This window comes from Vidua chalybeata, chromosome 6 (assembly GCF_026979565.1).
Source record: "Vidua chalybeata isolate OUT-0048 chromosome 6, bVidCha1 merged haplotype, whole genome shotgun sequence".
NCBI lineage: Eukaryota > Metazoa > Chordata > Aves > Passeriformes > Viduidae > Vidua > Vidua chalybeata.
This window is the reverse complement of record NC_071535.1, coordinates 30,223,889-30,250,344: the sequence shown is the minus strand read 5'-3', so window position 1 is coordinate 30,250,344 and position 26,456 is coordinate 30,223,889. Positions and strand designations below refer to the sequence as shown.

At 36.7% G+C, this 26,456-nt stretch overlaps 1 protein-coding gene across 2 annotated transcripts in view; it reads right to left on the bottom strand.

Annotated features, from left to right (window-relative positions):
- CDIN1 (CDAN1 interacting nuclease 1) overlaps window positions 1-20,778 on the bottom strand; it is a 126,212-nt gene extending 105,434 nt beyond the window's left edge. For both annotated transcript variants that reach the window (XM_053946361.1, XM_053946362.1), the window contains exon 1: window positions 19,884-20,778. In XM_053946361.1, the coding sequence (XP_053802336.1) occupies window positions 19,884-20,554 (671 nt within the window). In that variant the 5' untranslated portion in view covers window positions 20,555-20,778. The remainder of the gene's footprint in view (window positions 1-19,883) is intronic.
- Between the last annotated feature and the right edge of the window lie 5,678 nt (window positions 20,779-26,456).

Genomic DNA, 26,456 nt, shown 5'->3' with positions numbered 1-26,456 from the left:
ATCTTCCAATTTTCCAGCTTTCCAGCTACACCAGTTCAAGTCGGGAACGCAAAACCAGTTTTATTATTTCTGCATAAGAAGCCTTCTATACAATGAAGCATTGCTGGTAACTACTCCTTTGGAAACTATCAAGTCAATACAGTTCTGTAGAGGAAATACTCCCATTACAAATATATTATTATTATTATTATTATTATTATTATTATTATTATTATTATTATTATTATTATGCTGTTGTTGTTACTATTATTGCTATGCTGTGTGTGTGTAGATATACACATATATATGAAAAGAGGTACATGATGATATCCTCATTTCAGACTTAGTAGGATTACATTTAAAATCAAGATGAAATTCAAGCTCATCTGAAGAACAATAGCATTAATCAATTTTAAAATTCACTGATATCCAGTTCAGTAAGCTGTACAACAGCTCAACTCAAAAGACTTAAACAGATCCCTAAAAATTGCCTTTGCCTCAAAGTCAATTTCATACCTTTGGCAGGATCAAAAATAAAATACAAAGTAAAGATTTTGAGAGAAAGATATCCTGCGTTGCAGGCTTCACTATTCAATGATAATAAAAAGGTTAAATTCAGGCATGTGCATACAACTTTGCTGCCTATAACCAGGGTTATGAGTATAACTGTATAACAATGCTCAGCGAAGGCTACTTGAGAAGAGTCATCACTTCTATGACCTTGACACTGGTTGGTCCCACAACTTCTATACAATTTAGTGATGTGTGAGAACAGATGATGGTGCAATACACAGAAATGGCAGCATTTAAAATTCATAGTAGCATAAGGCCATTACTTTTCCCACTGGACCACTTGAACTTTAATAATGTCTGACCTAGTTGGCCAATAAGTTCTAGCAGCAGACAGAGCAAAATTGCCAGTATTAGATACTGTTTTATTTTTCATTTAGGAAGACTTAGAAGTTCCTTTAAGAACAGAGCACCATTTCTTCCTGTAGACACCTAATTTTTTGGTGTCTCTTGTAACAACCAATATATTTTAAAAGAACTGCAGACTATGAATGATCTGTATCAGATGTGAAAAAAATAAATTGCAGAGGTAAGTACAAATAACCAATACAGGCAATGATCCCAAAATCATGCTAGCTCTTTGTAGAGATAAATTACACCTTCTTTCACCCACACCCCAAAAATCTGATTTCCAATAACAAAAATGTAAGTGTAACTAAAAATACTCCATATTCAAATGATTGCAAAGTCCTTATGATCAATCTCCCAACCTGAAAAGAGAATAACAAAAATGCTGGTTTTCCATTCACATATACATCATTGAGAAGAACAGCATCATGCTTTAACAGTGGATAAATAAGTAACATGTTAAAAAAAAACAGCAATCACAGCAATGGAAGAGTAGCAGGTCCATATGAAAAAAAACCGACTTTTTCAGTTTTATAATCTTTGTAAGCAAGTAGTGAAAGTGAACAGTTCATGCTTGTTGCATGAATGTTTGGAACCCATTCCAATGCCAAACTCACAGAGGAACCTCTATAAGTAAATAGTGTTTCACTAATGTTTCAAGTCTCTTCCATTAAACTATAAAACTATTTTGTAAGGTCAAACTGAAAAATATTTTCAGATGTAATACAGAACAATATATATTCACAATAGCACAACAGGGCTTAAGAAATACATTGTCAGTGCTAAAATGTGAAATTAAAACTCCCAAATATTCTGCCATCAGGCTTCAATGATTGTTGAACATCCTGACCTTACAGACAGCAGAACTCATCTTTAAGTATCTAATCAGGGAATCCACTGACAAAAGAAACTGATAGGAGTCAAACAGGGTTTGTCTCCACATACACCTTGATAATCTCAGTACTTGTTCACCACATGTCCATTTCCTGGCATTCTCAAGAATTCTGCTTTTAACTCTACCGTTAATTTTTTTGAGGAAAAAAAAAAAAAAAAACCAAAAAACTAATGCTTGAGAATAGCAAAAGTACATGATTTCCTATGTCCTTCATTTCAACCACTTAGTTAAAGCTTAGCAAGTTAGATAGCAAGAAGAAAAGTTTCTTGATATCCAGGAAAGAATCCGTGAACGTCCCAAAGCAGAGGCATACAGCAGCATACCAGACACTGAGGAAAAAGGCAAAGCATCTGTGAACATTTGCACTCAAGTGTACATCATCCACACTTCAATTTACTTCAGTTAAGACTGTACCAAAAACATGTTTGCAAGTTTGACATCTTTATCTTAGTAGCACAATCTAAATATTGAACCATTAGACAAAAATACACTAAAGTAGTTCCTTATCTGATATTGGTTGTGCAAAGAAGGATGTTCCTAGGGTACAACAGCAACGGACCACAACAAGCAGTTAAGGCAAAGAAGATACAAGTTAAACCAGGGGTTTATCCTTCTCCTTTCTTATCTACCCTACTGATAGGGCCAAGGTCGACACATTGAAAATATACTCAGTAGGCTATTACCAGAAAGCAATTTTTGAAACATTTATTTCGTGTTCATCCCCTCATTTTGTTTGGATTAGCCTATCGTGCTACTTCCTCGTATGCCCAGGAAAAGAAATAGATCAGAAGTTAAGGAAAGTTTTTCAGACTTCAATCTCAAATTTACTTACTGTGGACAAAGGGGAAAATAATTCTACTTTATAGATTTTTTTTCCAACAAAACTATATTGTCCTGTACAAGTTAGGTGTTTAAGTTTAGAAAACTATTTTTATGAATGAATGGTAATTCAGAGTTAATTAGCTTGTTCATTTTGTATTAAAAAATTAGCCTGCATGTAAAAAGCATATATGTACTGAACTAAATAAATCCCTAGACACCTGTAAACAATTTGCTGCTAAAAATATATAATCAGATTTAGAAAACTATAAACTACATTTAAAATTTACTATTTAGAAGCAATTAATTACAAAGACAGCCAGGTGGCTTTCATTACATAAATTACTGTTAATGACACTTGCCTCATGCTGCTACTGTACTTAGCATTTGCATGCATCACATGTCAAGCACACACACTGTTGCATAGGTTTCTCCAGGGTAAAAAGTGAACAACATCTTAAGTCAAAAAAAGCTTCCAGTTATCCAATCAAAACTGTTAATTCCTTAAACAAGTTAGGATCTTATTGATGTTTCCCATTCAGGATATAATCTAAAATATATTCAGGATAAAATTTCAAGAATCAAACACCAATGATATAGAAGTGATAGTTTTTAGTAAATTCCCATTTTGATTATGATGCAGACTGAAGGCAAGAGATGAATCCATCTATAGCTAGTTCCCTTGAGATTTTAGAGCCCTAGACAGTGTTTATAATTAAAAAAAAAAACATTTTAAAAGATATTTGTAATTATTGAACAAAAAAAATAGGAAAAAAAAAAAATCTTGTCTTTTCCTGAACCAGTTGGGGAACGGGCCACTTGAATCTGCTTACTAGAGGGTCCTCTTTGAAAGTTTCCTCCCAAATTTGCCCTAAACCATCTACCTACCCAACAGTGCAGTATTTTGTCTTGTATATCTAAGTTGTTGTACCATCAACAGGCTTTTCCTTTTTTTTCCCCTTCCTCCCCTCTCCAGAGGAGTTTTCTGGTGTTCCTTATATTGCCCTGAAAATACATACAATGACTATAAGCTTCATTTCCCACAGTGCCACTGCAGGAAATGCTGGCTTTCCAGAACAGAATCTAATGGAACACTAATGGAACAGAGTCATAACTGATATAAATAATCAATAAGATTGACTATACAGCATCACCTTCACTAAGCACCAAAATTTCACTGATTTTGGTAGAATGAACCTAGAGGCTTTGATAAATAAATGTGGAAGCCAAGGAAGAACAAATTTTAGCTCTCTTAAAATAAGTTGAAGATTACCTCAGTATGCATCAAGTAGTATGGCATGACTCACTGACATGTCTTAAATTTTTGTGACTTATCAAAAACATAATAATAATATACATTACCATCTTTATATTAAGTCCATAAGTACTACAGTTAAAAAAAAAAAGTCAATGAGAAGGCAAAACATTCTCAACTGGAATGTTTACATGTCTGTACGTTAGTGAGTAACTAACAACTTACATATATACGTTATACATGATACATCTTATAAGAGACAGTATATTCTTATAAAAAATATCTCTGCTTTTAACCAAAGGGTATCAGTAAGAGGATGTTGAGATCAAGTTTCTGGTTTTTAGAAACCAAAAGATTTAGAGTGAAGAAGGTAGCTAAGCCATAAATCAGTACTTTGTTTTCAAACTTATCTTTCTAAGAACAAGTAAAAGATCCCTCTGTCAACTTTTATTTAGAAGTAATTTCTCCTTCATCATGACAGTAATATTTTAAGGTCAAAAGTGAAAAAATGGCATAAACATTTTTATCACAGCAGATATGAAAGTATTTTTGTCTCTCTGTACCCTCAAAGTATTATGTTAATGCACCTCTTTCCACCAAACCAACTGCAAAGAAATATTTAACTTAAAGTTATAGCTGTTCATATGTAATCTGTTACCTGGATTAAAAAAAAAAAAAAAGGCAGAAGGCCTCTCTATCCACCTAATCACCATATCAATGACACATGCCACAACAGAGAAGCACTAGTTTATTTGATTGATCATGGTAGATAAACTCCAAATAACAGAGAAATTAACAAATGCTTGACATTTGCTCAACATCCATTATTCTGACACTGCTTTCAGGATTTCAAAGCCTGGGAGTATGCTTAATCAACATTCATATTCCCTAGTGAGCTACAGGCACCATATTGCGCCCCGCCTTAGTACTGATGAAAACTGCATATTGGCCATTTCCAAAATGTTCTGGGACTCCACGCAGGGCCTCTTCTCTCCCTTGTTCCTGTTCTGCAGTTTTCTTTTAAACACTTCCAAGACAAAAGCATCTGCCAGTTTTTCTCTCTAGGGATGTATGCAAAATGAACTTAACAGTTTTAAGGCAAGAGAAACCCTCACATCTAAATTCATTCATAGGACAGAAAAGGGCCTAAGAGGCCTCTCTAGGGACAAAACCCTGCTGAAATTTTCCCCGACAACACTGGGAGCTTTATAAAATCTAAGTCCAGACAATTTCCAATTCAAATGCCCAGCATAGCATGACCTTTGTCAGATCTATGAGCCCTAGATGCACCCACTATTTTTTTATTCTAACCAGCACAGACATTAGACAGGGCACTACTGCTAAGCAGGAGGTTGACTATTTGCATGCTCTTCTATTGTGAAAATGTAACAGTGACAGCACTGTGTCGAATTCTTTTCCCCCTAGAACTTTAACTCCATAGGAGAGGCATAGCTGACAGATGACTCTCCCAACATCTGTGTTATGTACACTGCACAGCTGAGGAACCTTGGATCACTGTCACGGCTTCTCAGAGATGACCTACACCTTTCTTATATCTACACACGATAAAAAAAGTAAAATAAAAATTTGAAAATGCCTTTTCTTAAATGAAAAGTAAATATGGCAAGAAAGATTAACATAATTTAGTCATTAAGCTGTTCACATAGCAGCTCACCATATGTTGTATAAATGTCCTATACAAAATAATTTATCAGCCCTGACACGTCGCACATCATATTGTATTATTTAATATGCTTACTAAAATTTCATGGATCAAGCGCCACTTCTGAAAGCATACAGAAAGCCCTAGAAAATATTTCTTCATCTTCTGTGATTTATTTTGATTGCCTTTTACAGCTACATGATAAAGTAGAACTTGCAAAATTACGAGGTTAGGGTTTACACAGCTATTGCTTCATATACTATAATATAACAATTGGCTTCATGTCTATATAACATTTTACTTGCATTTAATATTCAGAGGCACATTAAATTAAGCACGCTGCTTTCCACTGCACATTTTAATAATTTCAACGGGTTATTTCAGTAAACATCCTGATCCACTAATGCAAAGTTCCACTGAGAGAGAGATATCCTTGAAAAAGAAACTAAAGAGCTTAGAATTACAAAACAAACTAACACAAACAAGTAATATGTGATACATGCTGACCTCCCTAAATCTGTCTACATAAAAATATATTCATTTCTACACAGTAGCTGAAACATTTTAATATTATCTTTAAATTACTGTGATTTAAAATGTTAGAATGACAGGCATCTATTGCAGATAAATGGACAAAATTCTCTATCCAGAAACCTCGAAACCACAAAAAAAAAACAAACAACACAACGTGTAAGAATGATCGTCTGTCACTGTTGAGGTCTGTGTCTAAATAGCAAATTAAAACAAAAAATGTAAGCAGGAAGCTTGTGAATAATAGTTGTTGGGCAACCAATGGAATTTGTTTGGAAAAAAATGCTCAGCACTTAGATGACATATCAAGCAGACAGATATGGCTAGGAAAATATTTAGACTGAAACTATGCATTTATTCCATAATGGACTATTTTCCTTTCTTTCTCAGACTTCTGATGTCAAAGGAACACAATACAAATGAGATAAAAAATGTAGCCCAACTTACTCTTCTTAGTCAACAATTATATTCTCCTGTTCCTAATAACAGGATAAAGGAAAACATATTCCTGTGTTAGATCACTCATTGCAATAAGGTCATTGAACTCCATTTGGATTGGAACTTGTTTGGCTTATTGGAGTACCTGCCAACTGGTCAAAGCAGATCTTCCTTTTTAAGCTCTGTAAGAACCAGAGATCTAGCTTTCAAGTTTTTTTTTTTTCTCTTTTTGTATGTTGTGTACCCCAAGAAAATGCACTTGTCTTGGAGGACATATTGCTCAGCTGTGTTGAAAACTGAAGGAGAGCTGCATTTACAACATGGATTTTATATTAATGCCATAAATGGCTAATGTTCAATAGCTATTTCATATATAGAAACATACACTCACTCTGCCTACTGTACTACTCTCCACAAGTTGTAGTCTCCAAATGAGCATCTGTATTCCACAGAAGAGATGCAATAAAGGACTGGATGGTACAACAGGATCAACAGAAGACTGATAAGAAGTTCTGTCATCTCCCAGCCAACAACAAATAGAAACAGAGATACGCGACATGTTTATTGTTGTCTGTGTCCTCAATTAACAACAGGGAACTCCAAAAGACCCTTAATAGTAATTCAGTCACAGGAGCGAGTATTACGTCCATCCTGGTCACAGTTTCTACGTTGCATTTGAAACCGTTTCATACAGGCTGCATTGCATAAGAGAATACTTTTGCTATCACATGGACCTTGTTCAAAGGAATATTTGATAACATTTTGCTTTCTGTGAAAGAAGAATGTGTGCTATCTTAGGACATTTTTATTCCGTGTTGACATTTGTGGAGGTATATGGGAAACTAGGCCATCAAATGCTTCCAAGACTTTGAAGGCCTAAATACAGATATGCAAATAGAGGACAATCACCCAAACAACAAAGTCCTCTTCAGCACTACATCTGATCTGAAGCCTTTTTCCATGTCTGGATGTTTGGATAGAGAGCAACACTTAACGTTCTATTCAGATTAAAAGGATAAAGCAAGATAGTGAAGTTCAACAATTCTCTGACATAAAGCAATGAGACTGTCACTATCAATCAGGCTACTGGATATCCTGGTGTGTGCAATGGAAGGGATAGTATTTTCTACTCAAATAACTATAATTACTCAAGATGTAACGGACACAAGAATTTTAAAAAAAAGATTGTAACAAAATAAAATACATGATATGTAAAAAAATGCTTCAGTTGCTTAAACAGAAGTTTTTATCTAAGTTGTTCACAAATCATAATGTTTTCCCCATGATAGGTACAGGTTCCTGTTTGGCAAATTTAAGCCTTTTGACAAGAAGTTAATTTACTTTGAATTCTTCATTTGAAGTCCATGGACAACAAGGACTTAATGAGATACAAGCTGGAAACTAATAACAGAGCATGCCTATAGGAGTTTGAAATCTACTTGTATGGTACCAATTAGTCAAACAAAAACATGAACAAAGCTTTTAACCATCACCTGATCAGAAGAACACAGGGCATTATCTTTCCATTCCTCTGTCAATGTTGTTGGTTTTTCTTGGTAACAATATACTCTATCAGGCTTGTCTTAGAAGACAATTTTACTAGGATCAGTTCCTGTATTGCATTTTCTTACACAAATTAATCCTCAGCAGTATTTCGCTCAGTTGAGAGTGCAATTCGAACTTCTGAAACTCTCACACTGAAAATAGAGATGTTACTTTCACCAGAAACTTAAAGAAATGAACAATTAAAAAATTACTCTCATAGAAGCATATATGCTGTTTTTTATAGTGATGTGATAATCCATAAGGGCATATATCAGCACCAAAATGGTTGTAGTCATTAATTTAAGTAATAAATCATAGGTCCTACTAACAATGACAGCAAACAGATGCTAACAAGAAAATGTATTATTTCATATGTTGTGAGTTATAAAAATGCAAGCATTTAGGACACTTCTTAAATTTTTATAATAATATGCATTTAATACATTACTGTTTTGACACATACAAGAATCAAATTTATAGGTCTCATTCAGGACTTGTTTTCTCTTCTGTGAACACAGAATGGATTCCTGAGAGAGAAAAAGCTCAAGAAGTCAATGCTTCAAATGTTTGCAACAAAATCAAGTAATTTATCTTGCTGTCTTGAAGTAACTATCATAAACATTGAATCTCATCAGAAAATGAAAATCAACTTATTTGCTTTTATGTAAACTGAAGTTTTCCCTAAAAGTTGTAAGGAAAATCAAATGAAGTTTCTCTGTATGTATGGACAGCAAAAGATCTTATAATTTGCCATGAAGTTAAAAAATAATTCTGTAAAATCCTTATACACAGAATGTCAACATTAAATAACTCTCAATGAGTCTGCCAAGTTATAAAAACAGCAGTTTTATTTTCCATTGTGTCTTATTATTTGTTTCTTATATCAGTTTATATAACATCATGTAATGCTACAATTATTTTTCACCAAAAGCATTGCTTGCAAAAATGCCAAAACCAAAACAAAACCTATGTGAGCAATTAAAAACTTGATCTATTCCATTCCCTCCATTCACAGCCACCCTCCTCTCTGGACCCTGAAAGCCAGACAGAATGATGATCTGATTCTGGTACTGACATGAGAGCCTAAGAAATGCAATTTTTGGCAAGCTCTGCCACACTAAAGAGAACCACTGTGTAAACACCTTTCCCAGCCCTGCATCTCTGCTGCTGTACAGCCTGCTGCATAAGGTCCCTCTGCAGGGGGGCCAATTGTTTCTGAGATCATCACCGCTTTTTCCAAACATTTTTGTTTTGCTTTAAGGAAACTATCTGGATAATAATACTCCTGTTTCATTCTGATTTTCAATGAAGTCCTCTTGTTATCAGCACAGTTCCTTTCTTGGAAGTGCTTCGCTCAATGCTTTAAAACACTTGAGAAAGCAGTGATCAGAGTATGGAAACTAAATTTTCTTCATTAAATCTACTGAAGCAGATATTAAAAATGCATTTAATATACTGGGGATGGCTGGTGGGCATCACTGACTGTGACAGGCCAGTTACTGATGAGCTGCTGTCAGACGGCCTTCTCAGCAGGGATCTGTGTCTAAGACTGCTGAAGGACAGCAATATCTTCCCTTGTGTGTAAGCTCTATTCATCTCCCAAGTATTTACTAAATCACAGACCTCTGCACACAAACCCAGTGTTTCAGCGCATGCTAACAAATGATGGATGGCCTAGTCAATTCGTTATGTCCTGAAAGCGTGATTTCCTGCCATTCCAATCATCAAACCTCTAGAGCCTTCAGAGTTGATCAGTCCTGGAGAATATATTTTGCAGGCTCTATTAAAGGAGTAGAGGTTCTTTCCATTAGTCTCAAACTTTTTTTTTCCCCTGGCTGATTTAAAGAGAACTCTCTCCTTCTAACAGCACTACTGCTACCACTCTTCAATGTGTAAAGTATTCAGCAAATGTACCTTCGGTACGTCAGTGAAATAGCACTCCAAGACCACGAGCCAGTTAAAAAGATGGATTTTGTTTGTGACTACTATAAATGCGACAATATTTTATTTAAATTCATCTGTATGTCTTTATTATGTAACCTAGACAACCCCCAAACCATTTTGTAACTTAGCTTTTTTGATCAAATACCTTTTACAGCAATGGAGTGCTCAAAAGGACCTATTTTCTTTGTATTTGCCTAGTGAAACGTATCAGAACTCTCTTAATTACATTCCTCTTAAAAGCATAAGACACTTAGGAATAAACTTCTGATGTTCAAAAGGCAGGCGAGCTGTCAAAGAAACAAAGCTTCTAGATTTCACCCTTTTCATAGCAAGGCAATATCGTGAACAGTCTTTCTTCTATGTGCTAGAGAATAAATTTTATTTACCTATTCAGTGATCTATAGGAGCCAAATAGACATACCTCATGCCTCTTATTCTGAGACACTGAGCTTCAAATGAAATAGTCCACAGCTGCTCAGGAGTTAGCTGTCTACAGTACCACAAGTTTTTAAATGTGGTATAACAGATATGAGTAAAGTTTAGGTAAACAAGCATTTGGTTACTGTGAAGTGCAAAGACCTTGGATTTCTTTGCTTGCTAGGTGTGATCCAGACACAGCCAGTACAAACCAATCCACATTGCCCTACCATTCACCTCAACCTTGACCTGGAGATTAAACTCACTTTTATTGCACACAAAGGTCATCTGTGTTAGGTCAAAATTCAAAGTCCCTTGTCAGCTAAGGTTGATATATTCCAACCTTTCCTACTCTAATGCATCAAATTTTTCATGGTGAGGTCATATTCAGCAGACAGTGTATTCAGCAATTTATCGTGCCATTGTAATATAGCCCAGAATATGACTGTCCAAAAAACAACGCATGAATAAAATATATTCCATTCTGATGTAGCAAATCGCCTACGCTCATAAAACTCAAGCCTAGACTTGTTTTCAGGCTTCAGAAGAATGATACATTATGGAGCTGTTTCTAAAATACAATCAAGAATTACCATTTCTATCACAATATTCCTTAAACACAAGTAACATGAATATAATGGTATCCTAAAATCCACAAGTCAATTAAAAAGCACATATGGGCAGTGTTAAAACTTCTACTTCATCCTCCCTTAGCAATCACCATAATCTTGCCCTTAAATCTACAGACATCTGTTGGTCTGTCTGATGACACCAAGCTTACTTTAGAATGAAATACATAGGAAAAGACTGTGTCACAAGACTTACATTCCTATCTTACTGGTGATTATCACATCCATGGAATTTAGGAAGTGTCAGAAAGTACAACCAAATTAAACCTCACAAATCAACACAGTAGTATACATGATGACCAAGACAACTCTCCCAGCTTTGACATATGAAAGGATTTTCTTTTTTCTTTTCCTTTCCCTTTTTAAGTCTTCTTCTGCTCCTTTTCTGTTTTCTTTTCTTTTTTCTCCATTACATTTTCTCTTGCATTTTTTCTCTTTTCCCTCTTGTCTATATTTCTCTTTTCTTCCAGTTGTTTTCTCCTTTCTCTGTATTTTTCTTGGGGTTTTTTTTTGTCTCTCTCTTTTTATTTCTTTTCTTCTGAATTAAACAAGAGCACTTAACACACAGCTCCAACACATTCAGAATGTATTTTCAAATTATAGGGAACTAATTTCCACATCTGCTTTAAAAGACTCCCTCCAATCATTGCATTTCACCATCAAATCTTCAAAGGATATAGGATTGGCTTCTAAGTGGTCTGTATAAATTCCTCAAGGCCAAAAAAGGTTCCCCTTTACTCATCCAAAATGAATTTCACAAGTGTAATAAGTCCTGTGTAATTTTTTTTTTTTTTAATGAAAAGAACCGTACTCCCATATGGTAGCACTTTGCAAACTGGAAGGGGAAAACATTAAGAGAGAAGGAAGAGATTTATCAGTACTCAAGAATTCAGAAAATAAAATTTAATTATCCTTGTGTATTTCATACAAAATTTCATTACTAATGTTTAAAATAGGTTTGTATTTTGCTAGGATGGACAACATATATGGGAGTGCATGTAAGGAAGGAGATGGTTACACCTATTAAAAATGTGACAGAAAACTATGATGGATTTCCTTCAAAATTAACTTTCATGCTGACACACACATATATCACACCTACTTTTCTATTAATAGGTAACATGCAAACAACTCAAAAAACCCCCCTCTATCTCTCCAAACAAAAGAAAGTACCCATGTCCTGAAAATCTAGTATTTACATGTGCCAGTGGAAGTTTTCTGCCTAAATCCTGTCTGTTGGTATTGGGAATGACAGAAATGCGACCAAAACTCTATTTTCCATTCTACTCTGAAACCGCCCGCTGCTACCAATATCTAACTTTTAAGTCAGTATCTTCTGTTTAATTTAATGACTAATAAAGGAGATAAAGTTTTTCTGAGTTATACACTGATATTGTGGATTTCTTTCACACAATATTTCATATTACAGGAGAGGACTGGTATCCTTCCTATTTTGGATCATAACACTAGCTAATAGTTTGTTAGCAAGTCATACCAAATCCAACCAGTTACAAGTTCTTTAGTGCTTGTTCACTGATATTTAAGTGAAAAGAGAACCACCCACTGGTTCAGCCTATCGAAGCTGTGATATAGTGGATTTTCTACCAAGGGTTCAAATAACAAGAACATCTTTCCGAAGGGAATATTATCAGTTGTTCACATAGTTACTTTGCACAGTTCATTTTTATTTCATTTTAGGATTATTTAAAATATGCTACATTTTATTGTGGGTCACTTCTTGAAATTTGTACATTGCTAATTTTCTTTTCAATTAATGACCCAAGACCTCTTTCTCATCTCCTATTATCTATCTGTTTACCTGTGAGATTTACTGCAGCATCAAGTACATGACAAATTTTAAATTATATTATGTTTGTTCTACATAGATTAGACAAAAACAAACTCCATGTCAAACTTGTTTATTCTGAAGTCTAATATAAAAGAAGAAAGTATAAAACTTTGAAAATTCTAGTTTCATTGATACTCTCGTTAAATCCTTCAGGACATTTAAATATGGTACAGTGGTACAAAGCATTTGCCACTTGATGGGATTGTTTATATAAGCAGAGCATCAATTTATGTCATTGTTAAGTATTGAGAATATAGAAAAAGGGAGTTTAAAATGTGCCTTTAAACTTTTCTTCAGAATAAGTTTCTATCATTCATAAGCACAAAGGTAACTTTCTAAATGAGATTTGCTAGATCAGTGTTTGCAGAGTAATGAAAAATAGCCTAGTTCTTCTGCTTTTCAAAATAATTAATCAACTATTCAGAAGAGCAGGGAGAGCAGAAGTTACAAGAATAATGTTGGGTTTGCTATGACAAGAACCTTTCTAGGCAGAAGAGAGTGCAAGTGAAGTGTCACATAGCAGTAGGATGCCTGCTCATAAATACAACCTGTCTAATAATCCTGTGCCCGAGTTCAGAGCCTCGAACTCTGCGAGCCACGGAGGCAGCTATCTGCCCTCTGCTCATGAGCCTCACTGCCAGTCTGCCTTCCCAGGTAATAGCAGCTCCAAAGAGCACTAGAGCAAGGCATGAATAATTCTCCTTCCACTTTGACTCAATCTGCAGGCTCCAGACACCAGAATACAGAACTGGAAAGAAAAAGAAAAAAATTCCTCCTGTTTCTCACCACAACCATCACGGGCTCATCACTACTGCTTGACAATCTAAGCAACTGCATGAAAGCAGAATAAAATTATTCACCAAGTAATATATTTCTCTGTAAATAAAATTGGCTTCAGGAGGAAAATGAGAGGCCTATCCACCCCCAACCCTAAAATCAAAGTCGGAGGCAACAATGACACTGGAAAAGAGAAAAAACAATGCTTCCTCAGTTTTAAGCTGCTGGTAAAAGAAATAACATTCATACCATACATTTAAGCTTCCTTAGGGCCTTTGTTTCAATATGAATCACAACAGAGAAAGTGATAAAATTGAGCAAATAATAAACAGGTTATTTTTTCCAACTTACTTTGTAACATATTACTGTGCAGATACATTTTTTTTTAAATTAATATCTTGCTGAGATGGTTTCCAGGCCTGGTGTCATTTAATAAATCAATAATTTGGAGAAAGAGCAACATGATTACTGAAAATGTGTGGAAAACTGAAGTGATACTAAGTAATGAAGAGTAGAGGTCATCAATGCAGAGGAATGTGTATCCCTTGATATGCTGTGGGAACCATGTGTGTACATTCCAATAATCAAATAAGAACTTACACACATTAGTTACACACATTAAAACCAAATAGCCATACTCAAGTATATCAATATGAAGCTGTGCATCACATTTTACTCTTGCTTACTGGGAAAAAAAAAGGAAGAAAAAATTTTAAAAGTACTTCTCTTATATTTATGCCAGGTTCCCTTACTTTTCTGCTGTGAAAAAAGATTCTCTCGATCACATGGAAGTAAGTTTTCACACAAGCACACAAAGAGGACGGTACTTTTTTGAATAGATGCACAAAAGTGATGAACTGCACATAGCTGCTGATAAAAGTCAGCTAATACTTCAAAACACTAGTACGTTGAAAATCTATATAACACAGTTTGTACTTAAATAGTCTCAGAAACTAATGCTTCTTTTAAAGGAACACAAGTGAAGGTATCTAAAGTAAAGTCAGGCTAGAGGCACCAAGTTTGTTTAACAGCTTGAAAAAAGGAAGAGATACAATACAGACTACACAAATTGTGCTATGGAAAAATATAGCACTCCTCAAGTGGACTGAAACACATTTCACAACAGTTCAGCGCAAGAACTTGAAAAGCATGGGGTTTTGGAATAACTAAAAGATGCTTACAGCTAGAAAGTTTCTGGAATTGCCAGTTCAAGCACAACCTGGTGTAAGAAACTCAAGCACTCACAACAGAACCAAGCCAGAAAAAATCCTCACATTTAAAAAAAAAACCAAGACAGTATCATAATGAATTGGGTCACCAAAGCTTACATCCTCAGAAACTGGTAGAGACCAGAGAAAGACTGTCATGGGTAACCCAATATGTTACTATATTCCATATCTATCCATGCCCAAAAATTGTTATGGCCTCTTTTAAGATCCAACGCATCCAGAACCAGAACCACAGGGCAGAGGGGGCATTGCTACAGTCCCTTTTTAAGTTGGAGTTTGGAAGTGGGGAACAAACTCTCTCCTGGCAGCATTTGTTGGAAGAGGATGCTCTGCTTTGGAGGGGTTACTCAGGGAGGTTGTTTGCTGTTTTTTTCCTGGGCTTGCAATAGTAACCAATTGGAAAAACTGCCTTTCACAATCAAAAACTGTTTTGGAGTGAACTTTGCAAAGCCAGCTGGTTGCTGGGGCCCGGTCACCTCATGCCAGGGCTGACAGTTTCTTCCCCACAACACACCCACAGTTTGGAGACATCAGCACCAACATTGTCAGAGTGTGACGGGCAGTGGTGCTGACTCCACAGGTGCCAGCACGTCTCATGTGTCACTAGAAAGAGTGCGTAAGCTCCTGCCTTCCCCAGGGTTTGCTGCCATCCCTCCCCTTTGTTTTCCAGGCCACGTGATCGCCTGCAAAGACGCTATCTTGGGGGCAGGGTCTGCTGCCATTTTCCCTTTCTCTCCCTACAGTAGTCACCCATGGTGGGCACCATCTTGGAAAGGGTATTTTTGCCATTTTGTGTCTCTGTTCTGGGGGAGTTTGTGAGATTTAGCTATTTTCTACCTAGTGGTTATTCACTATTATTTTTGTCTTTTGCAGTCTCACTTGTTAATAAACTGTTATTTTTTTTCACTTATATCTACTTGTATTTTGTTTCTCCTTATTGATGGAAAGGGATTGGTGAAAACAAAGGAGAAGGCATTTAAGAGAGTTCCCCTTTAAACTGTCTTAAACCAAGACAAAAATTTGGTCAAGAAAACTATAATACTCAATCAGACTTGGATACAAAGAAGAACAGGAAAACATGTACAAGATATATATTTGAGAAGGGTCCACTCATAAGTCAATTATGTTCTACCGATAAGAAGCTTTAGAAAAGGTTTCTGAGAGAAACTATGTATTCTGCCATATACAGAAGAACTGAAACAAGTAAAACAGTAAGCAGTTACACTGAAGTACTAGAATATCAGTTTGGATATGAATTTAACTCTCAGAAGCTGGACTTTTCAGAACAAGTTAAAATAGTCTTTGAAAAAAGATAGAATTTTAAAGGCCTAACTTACATCTTGTCACTATAAATAGGTAGTTCTAAGGTGATTTGTATCTAGAAGATTCTACTTGCAGGCAGCTCTTAACTACTATTTAAGAGAGAAACACACACTGAAAAAAAGATTTTAACTTTCTCAGAACATTTCCTGCAATGGCCTAAAACCAGTCCTAGAACGGCTCATTCAATTTAGACATTAGCTCTCATTGAGAAGAATAGTATCTCAGAAGAACAGTATCTCAGAAGAACATGAGTCCATAGCTGAAGGGAAAGCTGAAGAATATAAAATAAAAATAACAAAGAAGACCACAAATTATTAACAAATAGAAAAATTTAGGTGAGAGACTAAGCAGAAAAGGTGGTACACTTCAACAGAAAAGCACAACACTGAATATACAGAATTATCAGTCCAGAGCTGTATGTGTGAAAAAGATCAAAGGAACTACGGATCAGTGATCCAATATTGGCAGAGATTTATTGTGCTTAGTGCTCAAAATCACATTTTGATAATCCTCAGGTCATCCAAATACCCTGCTGTTAAATGGGAACATGTTAGGAGACAACTGCTAAGGATGTAACAAATACCTCAAGAATAAAGAAATGAATAATACATTGGTAATTGCCAGGCATGAAATACAAAGCACAGCATTAACAGAAACAGAATAGCAATTGGATATCCAAGTTTTTGCAAAATAACAGGATTTTAAGCAAAGTAGACTAAATCCATGTTGTATGGAAAGTTACAGGGTTGTAAAATATAATAATTCCCAATGCTTGTATTAAAATATTTATAAACAGTATGAGAAGCAGTTTAATTTTGATTTTTTGACATTAATAAGTCACATGACAATACTCATTTGAAGTAATAATCTCACCTCCTGAAGTATTTCAATAATAGTAAAGCACAAACTACCCTGTTAAAAAAATTTTTAGATTCACAAGTCAGGGTGGCAGCTACCACCCACCATACCTGTGAATTACATTGTGGCAATTGTTTACAGAAATTACAATTTACTCTTAGGGAGAAACTGCTCTTTCACATAGCATAAAAGAGATTTTATACAAATTAGGAGCATAAAATGTGAGGCTTCAGGAAATACAACAGCTGAGGGAAGAACCAAGAGATAAGACAGCATTAGAAAAAAACTGAGCAGATTAATGCAGAAATCCAAAGACCCACAAGATCTATGAGGCAGTAGGAACCAGAAATATTTGAAAACTGTCAATTTATGTATTACATTACCAGTGGAATACCAATCCTTCCCAGGGAAAGATTGAAAGTGCAAGGTGAAAGCAGCTATTATGGATGTTACTACTTTCCAGTTTGAATCAGCAACTGTTACTATATAATAATGAGAAACTGGCTATGGACACCTTCATCACACTGAAGGTACCATGACAGATTCTGGAATATATTTTTAAAAATGATTGAATTAAAAAGTTGAGGTGGGTGGGGGGCTTTAATTGATTCTGGCTTTCATAAAGAAAAATAAAAAAAATCCAGCCAGAAAGTCCAGTCAGACCCTTCTTGTCCTAGAAGAGAATGACAAAATTTCCAGATTTTAAGAAAAACTTACCCACTCCACAGTTATCAAACATATCACTGAAAAAGCCCCCCCCTTAAGATGGCATACAAGTTTACAAATCTGTGCAGCTTGTAACTGGCCTCTTTTACAACATAAGGGTTATACAGAATTGCTGTTTTCCACATGCTAACACGTATCTATTTCAACACATCTTCCTTACTCCTAAGGAAAGCAGTGGCATTGGAATGTATTGTTTAACTTTTGCATCTGACCTGCTATGAGAAATATACAAAGAGACAACAAAGAAATACCACATTCCCAGAAAGAAGATGTACAGAGCTCCTCAAAATATACTTAAGACAGACATTTTTTTAAAAAGCTATCAATTCATTGCTCATATAGAAGGTTTTAGCCTTCTCCCAGCATGGGCAAACAAAATTCAGGAGAGATCTACAAACACTATTCAGAACAAGCCATTCTCATGTCATAATGTGAATAATAAGATAATGGTATAGCCACTTAATTGTGGAAGCAACTACTACAGCTAACCTTTGCTTTTCAGTGTTCACCACACTTGAGCCAGGTACTTTAGGAAAAAAACCCCAGAATTCTTTTCCTACATAACCCTGTACTGTTGCACATAGATGTTCAGGAGTCATCAAGTTCTGAAATAGAACATTCAATGGATCTTTTGCAGCACCAAGTGAGTGCACTGGGAAGTAAAACATATCAGAAAAGCCCAGTCTTTTTTTTGACAAATTTGATTAACAAATGCTCATGTGCCTACGGATCTGTCTTGGAAGCAGGTTCCTAAAAATAATGACTGACCTGGAAAACCAACCCAAATTCTAACCTTCCTTCAAGACAACTTTATAAGGAGAGTAGAAAAAGAGAACATGCGCATGTCTATGTATGCATGCACACACGAATACACACAAACACTCTCTCCTCATTTCATTAGCACTGAAGTGATAAAGTCTAAGCTCCTGAGACACACACATGCTTTTCCAAGTTGCAGAAGCACTGTGCAAGGTTAGCTGGGTTCCCAAAATGCAACTCAACGCACTCCCTGAACCAACCACAATGCTTTATTATCACTTCTCTGTAACAGGGCAATTCTCTCACACTTTCCTGAAAAGGAAAGGATTTCACTGGACAGTTTAATAGCCTAAGTTAATGTTGGATCTTCATCCACTTACTGTAAATTACACACAGCGTCAGTTTTTTCCACCACACTTGTGGTTAAGACTAGTAAGGTTCATTTAGGAAGCAGGTGAATGATTTTCTGTTTTGTTAATTTCTCTCTTTCACCAAACCAGATACAGCATCTAACCCCCTACATTTTTCTTGTGATTTTAGAAACAGAACCACTCTTCTCCCCACAGAACCCAATTTGCTTTCCTGTCCAATTCAGCAATAGCAGTCCTTCCCCCAAATGTGAAAGGAAAGTGAAAAACCTTGTAACATTCCTTAGAATTCTGTTCTAATTGGTAGGAAGTAAACTTCAGCAATGAAGATTGGTGCATGGAGCACTTCCTGTGATGAATACCTTTCCATCCTAGTCCATGGTCATTTGCAAATGTCTTTGAGAATTCTGAACACAGCTCAGGCAAAGAAGCACATGAATGGCCACAGATAAAAAGATGACCACTTTTCCAGCTTCAACTGGAATACAACAGCAAGCAGAGAATTATGGATCCATAAAGTCCCTTCTCCCTAAGAAACAGGGGCAACAGGCAGGATGTATTTCATACTTGGCTTCAACCACAGAGGCTCATCCTGCACCATAAGGCTTTATTCACATCAGAAGACCTCCTTGGTGTATAAGAGGCTCATGAAGGGCCCCAAGAGCTTTCACTTGGACGTGTGTCGGGGGAAGTGTTCTTTATTTTGTGCCAACTTCTCAGGTCACGGAGGGTGGAGCACTACCGTGCTCCCAGCGGCAGCTTCAGCGAGCTGTCGCTTGCCGTCGACGACTGTGTGCGTGTGCTTGGTGGTGATTTTGTACCGTGTGGGGCCTGAACTGGGGCACCGGGTGGAGCTGGCGCAGCGGCCCCCGCGGCCCCACGCCCGGCCGCAGCGAGCCCGCAGGCCGCCGCCGGGGGCCGAGCCGCCGGGGCGCCGCGCCGGAAGGCGGGATGCACTTACCTAGGAAACTTCTCCTTCAGCTTCCTCAGACTCTGCCGGGTGGGCTGCACGTGGCCCAGGAACTGGGCTATCTCATCGTACTGGGCTTTGCTCAGCTTCATGCCTTGCACCGCCAGGGCTGCGCGGAGGCGGAAGGAGAGGCGTGGGTCACGCCGGACGGCGAGACGCAGAAGGCCAATGATGGTGGGGCGGAGAACCGCGGCAACCCTGGGGCACCCGTTGCTACCAGCCCAGCGCCCAGGCAGCCACGAGCTACCGCGGCTGCCGCTTCCCGCAGCTCCGCCCCGCGTCCCGTCCGGGGCGGTGCGAGGGGGGCGGTGCGAGCGGCCATCCCGCGCCGCCCGGCTCTGCGCAGCCGCTCCGGCGGGCGGGAGTACGCGGCTGCCGGCCGGCCCCGCCGCCGTGAGCGCCGGGCGTTTCTGGCGGAGCGGGGCGCCGGCAGCATCACGCCAGGCTACGGGGGATGTGCCCTGTTTGGTGCCCCGCAAACCGCTTCTGCCAGCCGCCGTGGTGCCTGCGAGGGCGGAAGGAGTTGGCGGGGCGGCCCCGCCTCCGGCCCCGGCCCGCTGCGGGCAGAGCGGACCGAGGTGCCGGCTCTCGCTCGTGGGCCGGAGCGCCTGCGCTGGGGCGCGGGCTGCGAGTCCTGCTGTGCAACGCCTTAAAAGTGTCATTTTCAAGGACGTTTTCGCAAGTCACGCTGAAATGTCTGTTTCTTGCTGCTCAAAGGGAAAACAAAAGCTATAGTAGTAGAGCTGCGGATGCGGACAGGGCATGCAGCCTTTTATATGCGCAGGGTAGATGCTCCTGCTGAATTTTAGGAGAAAATCATCCTAGTTTGTGTTTGGATTTCCTTCAAAGTTTGTTAAGACTCAAACTTAGGCAAGCAATATTATTAAATACCATTTTAATACCAGTAAGATTACTGCAAGTCTTAATTTCTGTGCTGGGTGTTTTTAGTAACTATTATAATTTCAAAGATAGGTATACTCTCCTAAAGACAACATAAAAAGACTAGCAGTTATGAAGAGAATTGACCATGCAGGTGGACAAAAAATATAAGTAACCCCCATGGATATTGATTTAATTGCATTCATGAGCTACATATTGGTTAGTGGCGTCCTAGCCTTTTCAGTATCTTGGCTAGAAACTTTACAGTTTATTGCAAGAATTTAGAACTTCAATGAAGAGCAAATAGCATGGGTATGTCAGCAGGGTCAGCCATTAAGGTTTCTGATGGAGAATGCTCGAAGAATCCTCTTATCTCTTGATCTTCCATGAATTTTTGTGACTTTTGTTTGGAACCAGAAGCCCTCCTAGGAACAGCTGTGGCCTAAATATAAGTGTTTGAAACTCATTAATTACTCCACAGTAAAAGGAAATGCAATGAACCTAAACCAAATTACAGATTCTATTCCTCGTGCTGAGACAAAAAATAATACATGAAAATTGAAAAAAAGAGCATTCTTTTAATGAGGAGCAGTATTGAATGTAAAGATACTTAATTTTCTTTAGCTCTGTCAAAGAGCGTAGTTGGAGATATGTATGTTTGGGAGGGAAGATGGTGTTCTTTCAATCTGATATCCCCTTTAAAGGCCCATAAGGATATAATTTTCTTGAAAAACAGAAAAGGTAATTTCCCCCTATCTTTCCAAAGATGATAATTATGGCTTTTTCTTTAGAAATAGATTTAAAAGAAAATAATTAAATAGTCTCCCACTAGCATTACTACTGCTTCTTTAGAAACAATCAATAGTACTTTTTTAAAAAGAAAAACAAAACAATCAACATTTTTCTGTCTTTGCTGTGGCATAATTTCCAGCGAAGATGCTTTTAAATGTCTTAATGCTGCTATGTATAACTTCTATCTCTGTTCATATTACTTATTCACTGGTATATGTTCTTGATTTTTTTTTTTAAATAAATCAAATGACACTTTAGTCTACAATGCACAGAACAATAGGTTAGAACTGCAATACAGAGTTATCAGTCTATGGACCCAACTGCAAACATCTCCTGTATGTATTATGTACACACTGGATATATTTTGTAGTCTCTGCTACTGGATCAAGGTTTTGTCGATTCCAAAATCAATTTTAGAAAGCAGATTACTTTCTAACATGAAGGTTCACTGAAGCCAAGAGGAGCTAATACCATGCTGTCATAGGGAAGTAACAGCCCTCAGATGTGAACTGCTGCAGGGAAGCATTTTGCATGGTGCAGTGCAAAATATAGATCAGACGTTCTGTGTGCAAATATAAATCACTCTTTGCCTAAATTAGTTAATACAGAACTTTTCAAATGAAACATTCAAAAATCCAGTGAGGAAAAAAAAAAAGGAGAGGTTCCTAGCAGAAAATCCATTAAATACTTTCTCTATCAATCAAACTACCTTTCCAGTTTTACTGTATCAAATAAACATCAGACCATCTGTAATTAAGTTGTGGACATCATTATTGTAAGATGATGTAGATGGTGGAAGTTTGCATAAATAAAATAAAGCAGTTGGATGAAATATGTAAGAAAAATAAAAGGTGGGAAAAACTTAAATTTACATTTGGCTCAAGGAGACTGAGAGCTGCAAATGGTTGGATGCTGGAGGAACGTTCTCAGGAAGTAGTTACTGTGTGCTCGCTTTGTTCTTAGATGTTTCCATGGTATCTGCATGAGGCAGCTGCTCCTGATTTTTGCCTTGAAGTTGGTTTCCAGTCTGTCTATTATATAAATAAAATTTCCTTCTGAGAAGAAAATAAAGAGAAAATAACTATGGGAAAAAGAAACAGTTGGGAATGACAAGTCGGGGAAAAATGAAGAGGACATGTAACCTTTTGGGGAAAGTAAGGACAGGGAGACAGAGCAAAACACCTGGCAGAGGACTTCCAGTAATGACCATCCTTCCTTGTAGGTTGTCTTGGGCACTGTTGGTAGAGGACAGTAGGTAATGGACCTTTGTTCCATTGCTTTTGTGTTTTGTTTTACCTGGTAGTGCTAGATATTAGTATGTATCTCCCATTACTTTAAGATGATTGCATAGTGTGATTTACAGCTAAGTTTGGAGTTAAAATACCATTCATTATTCTCCACAGAGCTTAAAATGACTATATTTTGAGAATAGATAATTAGAGTATGATATTAATATGGAGTCAATTCATGCACAAAGTGCAAATTTTGATTTGTTTTTTATGGCCTTATGTGCAGCTGTCATTTTACTTTATCACCTCATTTCTTCATAGACAAAATCTCTGGTCCATGTTGCTTTCTGTAACAAAATTAATGAAAAGTCTGCTAGCACTCATATATATTTTCCAATCTATTGATTGTAGATGCTAATGTTGGGAGCTATGCTAAAATTAGAGTCTCATTGGCCACCAATTGGGGTGCTAGTTAGAATTGTCTAATGCTTTTAATCCCACTTCATTCAGTTTGGTGTGTGTACTTCTAGAAGTGTTTTTCAGTTGTTTAACCTATTTCATGGGATATTTTTTTTGTTGTGGAATTCAGTTCTTCTTATTTGACATTTTTTCATTGAAAGGAAAACTTGATCATGCTTCCACTTAACTTGGGCTAATAAACACCTCCACAGGATACCGTTGTTACCTCATAAAAAGGGAGAACCCTCAATTTATGTTCCAATTTATATCCATGGGTTTTAATGTACTTTCTGAAAGTGCTTGTATTGTGAAACAAACCATGGTATCTTCAGTATGTATTAAACAAACAAAAAAGGAGCAGTTGGTGCATGCATCACTGTTAAACATTAACTGTTTTGCCATTTCACAAGATGGTAAGTCACCCTAAGGTTTTTTTCTCTAAAAATGTACATGAGATTGTTTGATACCACAACAATGTGAAGTACGTGGCATCAATAGAAGCAATAGAATGATTATACATAGCAGTATACCAATTAAAAAGGGCAGACATTATTTTCCTTCTGTGACTACAGATTTGTTCTCATAATTATAGAAGTCATTGAAGCAAATTAATCTAGTTTTCTGTACTATTATTATACTAGATATATGTTTCTATAAAATACTTATTTGCCTGTTGAAGTACTTAAAAAAAAAAAGAAAATGAAAAGAAAAAGTGCACTGCCAGAGTATATTGAGAATGTTGCTTTATACTCATGGGTCCTGATCTATGGTCCATAGAAAGTCTATCAATTTTAATGGACTTGGGCCACTTCTGTGGTTCTTAGGTGCATGTTTATGTATTTTCTGTAACAAGATGTAAAAGATTGTTGAAAATGATGAGTTATTTAAAAATCAATTTCTGTAACTGAGATGGCAACATGCCCAAAGTGTTCTTACCCTACCACTTGACATTCTTGTAGTTTCACATGATGAAATTTCTGGAGTTTGGATTTGCCCTTTTAAGCTGTCTGTAGTCAGATACAGAAACATATATGAAAATACCTTTCTGTTTTCAAATGCAATTATTTAAAGTTATTATTAAAGTTAAAATTATTTAAATTGTTTGAAGTAATTTTTCCTCTTTGTCTGTATTTGTTAAGACACTGCATTAACTACTGTATACTGCTTTTTCCCCAAAGGATTTCAGCTTCATTCACTGTATGGAGAAAACCCCTGTAGTCATGTGATGAATTAGATCTTCTTCTGAAAGACTCCTACCTTATTTGTTGCAGAATTTGGAATACATACAGTTTGAATGAAGCAGAAACTGTAGAAAGAAAATTTAAGTGTAAAGATGATTGGACTGCTACTCAATGAATATGGATTCTGTCTTTGCTTATGCGTACATTTTATGCAAGCTTAGAAGTCATTTGATGGAGTTTTCTTTCCTTTCCTTGTGTTCTTTTTCTTTTTTTTTTTTTTTTTTTTTTTTTAGCACAGTATGCATGTTATTCTTTGCCAGCCATCTAATTTAATTACATTGGTGCCATAAGCTGTTGTCTAAAGAGGTCATTCCTGCTGGCTCTGGCCAGTTTCAGAGTAATGCCTGTACACTTGTAGTACTGCTACTGCTGATTGTGTGCATACATGGTCAGACAGATCAGCTGATCCAGCTGAAAACTTAGCATGCAAAAAAAAACCACCTGAAACTATTATTTTTCATCTAAATCAACTGTGAATTCAACTCACTGGACAGCCTTGAAAATACAAGTGCCAACATATGGGAGGAAGTAAGGATGCAAGGCTACCTCTCTCTGTTGATGGTAGCAGAGCCTTGAGGGATTGAACTCACAATCAATTGGGCCTCTAAATTAGGTGCCAGTCATTCAGCAATATGATTATCCTGCATATGTTCTGCTAAGAGTTTACATTTGAGAGTGTTGTTGCACTAAATGCTAAGCACTATCAATGGAGCTGAATTGAATGAAAGTCAAACCTTTAACATACTGGGCACAGTACTCTGAAAAATCAGGTCCTGCGTGTGTTTTACTGGAGAGCTGGAATCAGTGAACAGCTTTGGGCTAAATCTTTCAAGTTTGATTTCTCTCATACACATATATATGAATTAAAAAATATATACACACATGTGCAGAAGTATACAAAAATATACGTGACAGAGGAGAATGTGTTTTGAAAATACATTTACCAGTATATATTTTTTTGCTTGTGCTTATTCAATAAAATGCCTTTGTAATGCTTAATATGTCTGAAATGAACAGTTGGCAGTACAAAATAAGTGAGGCCAAATGTTGAATTTAAGAGTTAAAATAAGTACAGAAGAGGTGCACTATTTTCTATGTAACTAAAGCAAAGGAGGGGAAAATTAGAAATCGGGAACTGTTTTGTAATACGGGTAAAGAGTAGGACTGAAATGAGGTTGTACATCAAAATGCATGGTAAAATGTACAAGTTTCACAGGTTTTGACATAGTAACAGTGATGTTATGATGTATAAATAAATCAAAATTACTAAATTATTAATACAACTAGTGAAATAAAAAGTATACTTACTAATAGATTGCATTGTTTTTTTGCTAATTAGCAAAATTTTATAATTTTGTAGTATATTTCTGAAACATTGTTAAGAGACAGCCGTGCTCTGCTGAATTGCTTGTTATTATTAATAACTTCACAGAAACATAGTACCTCAGAGTGACTAGATAACTTGTCTATATCTCTTCTTACAGCCAGAAGGATTTCAAATAGAAAAGTAAGTACAAGGCTAAAACTAGCTCCAGTATTGTGCTTTATTGTTTTCTATCAAAAATCTCTGAAAGAGAGGCAAATTCTGCCGAAGAATGAATTGTGAAAGAGAGAACAGATTCCCATAAACTCTCTGATTCATCCAGTACCTAAGATCTGGCAATATAAACTTAAATTTGTAGAATTGTGTGCTGTTGTGTTCATTTGGGTCTTTTTTCTGCCTCCCTCCTTTTTCACACATGCAAAGAAAATAAAACAGGAAAGATGTAGCTTGCAGTGAGTGACTAATGCTGTTTTGATTTCAGTAGGAGCCATGTATGATTAGCCAACCTGAAAATTAGGACCTTATTTTACTTAGTCTGGAACTTTTAGGCATATAACAGTTTTTAGGGAACTTTGGGTTATTTTAGATAGCATAAGCTTTGAGGATGGACACAAAAGTAGATTAAGGGTGATTTTTTTCT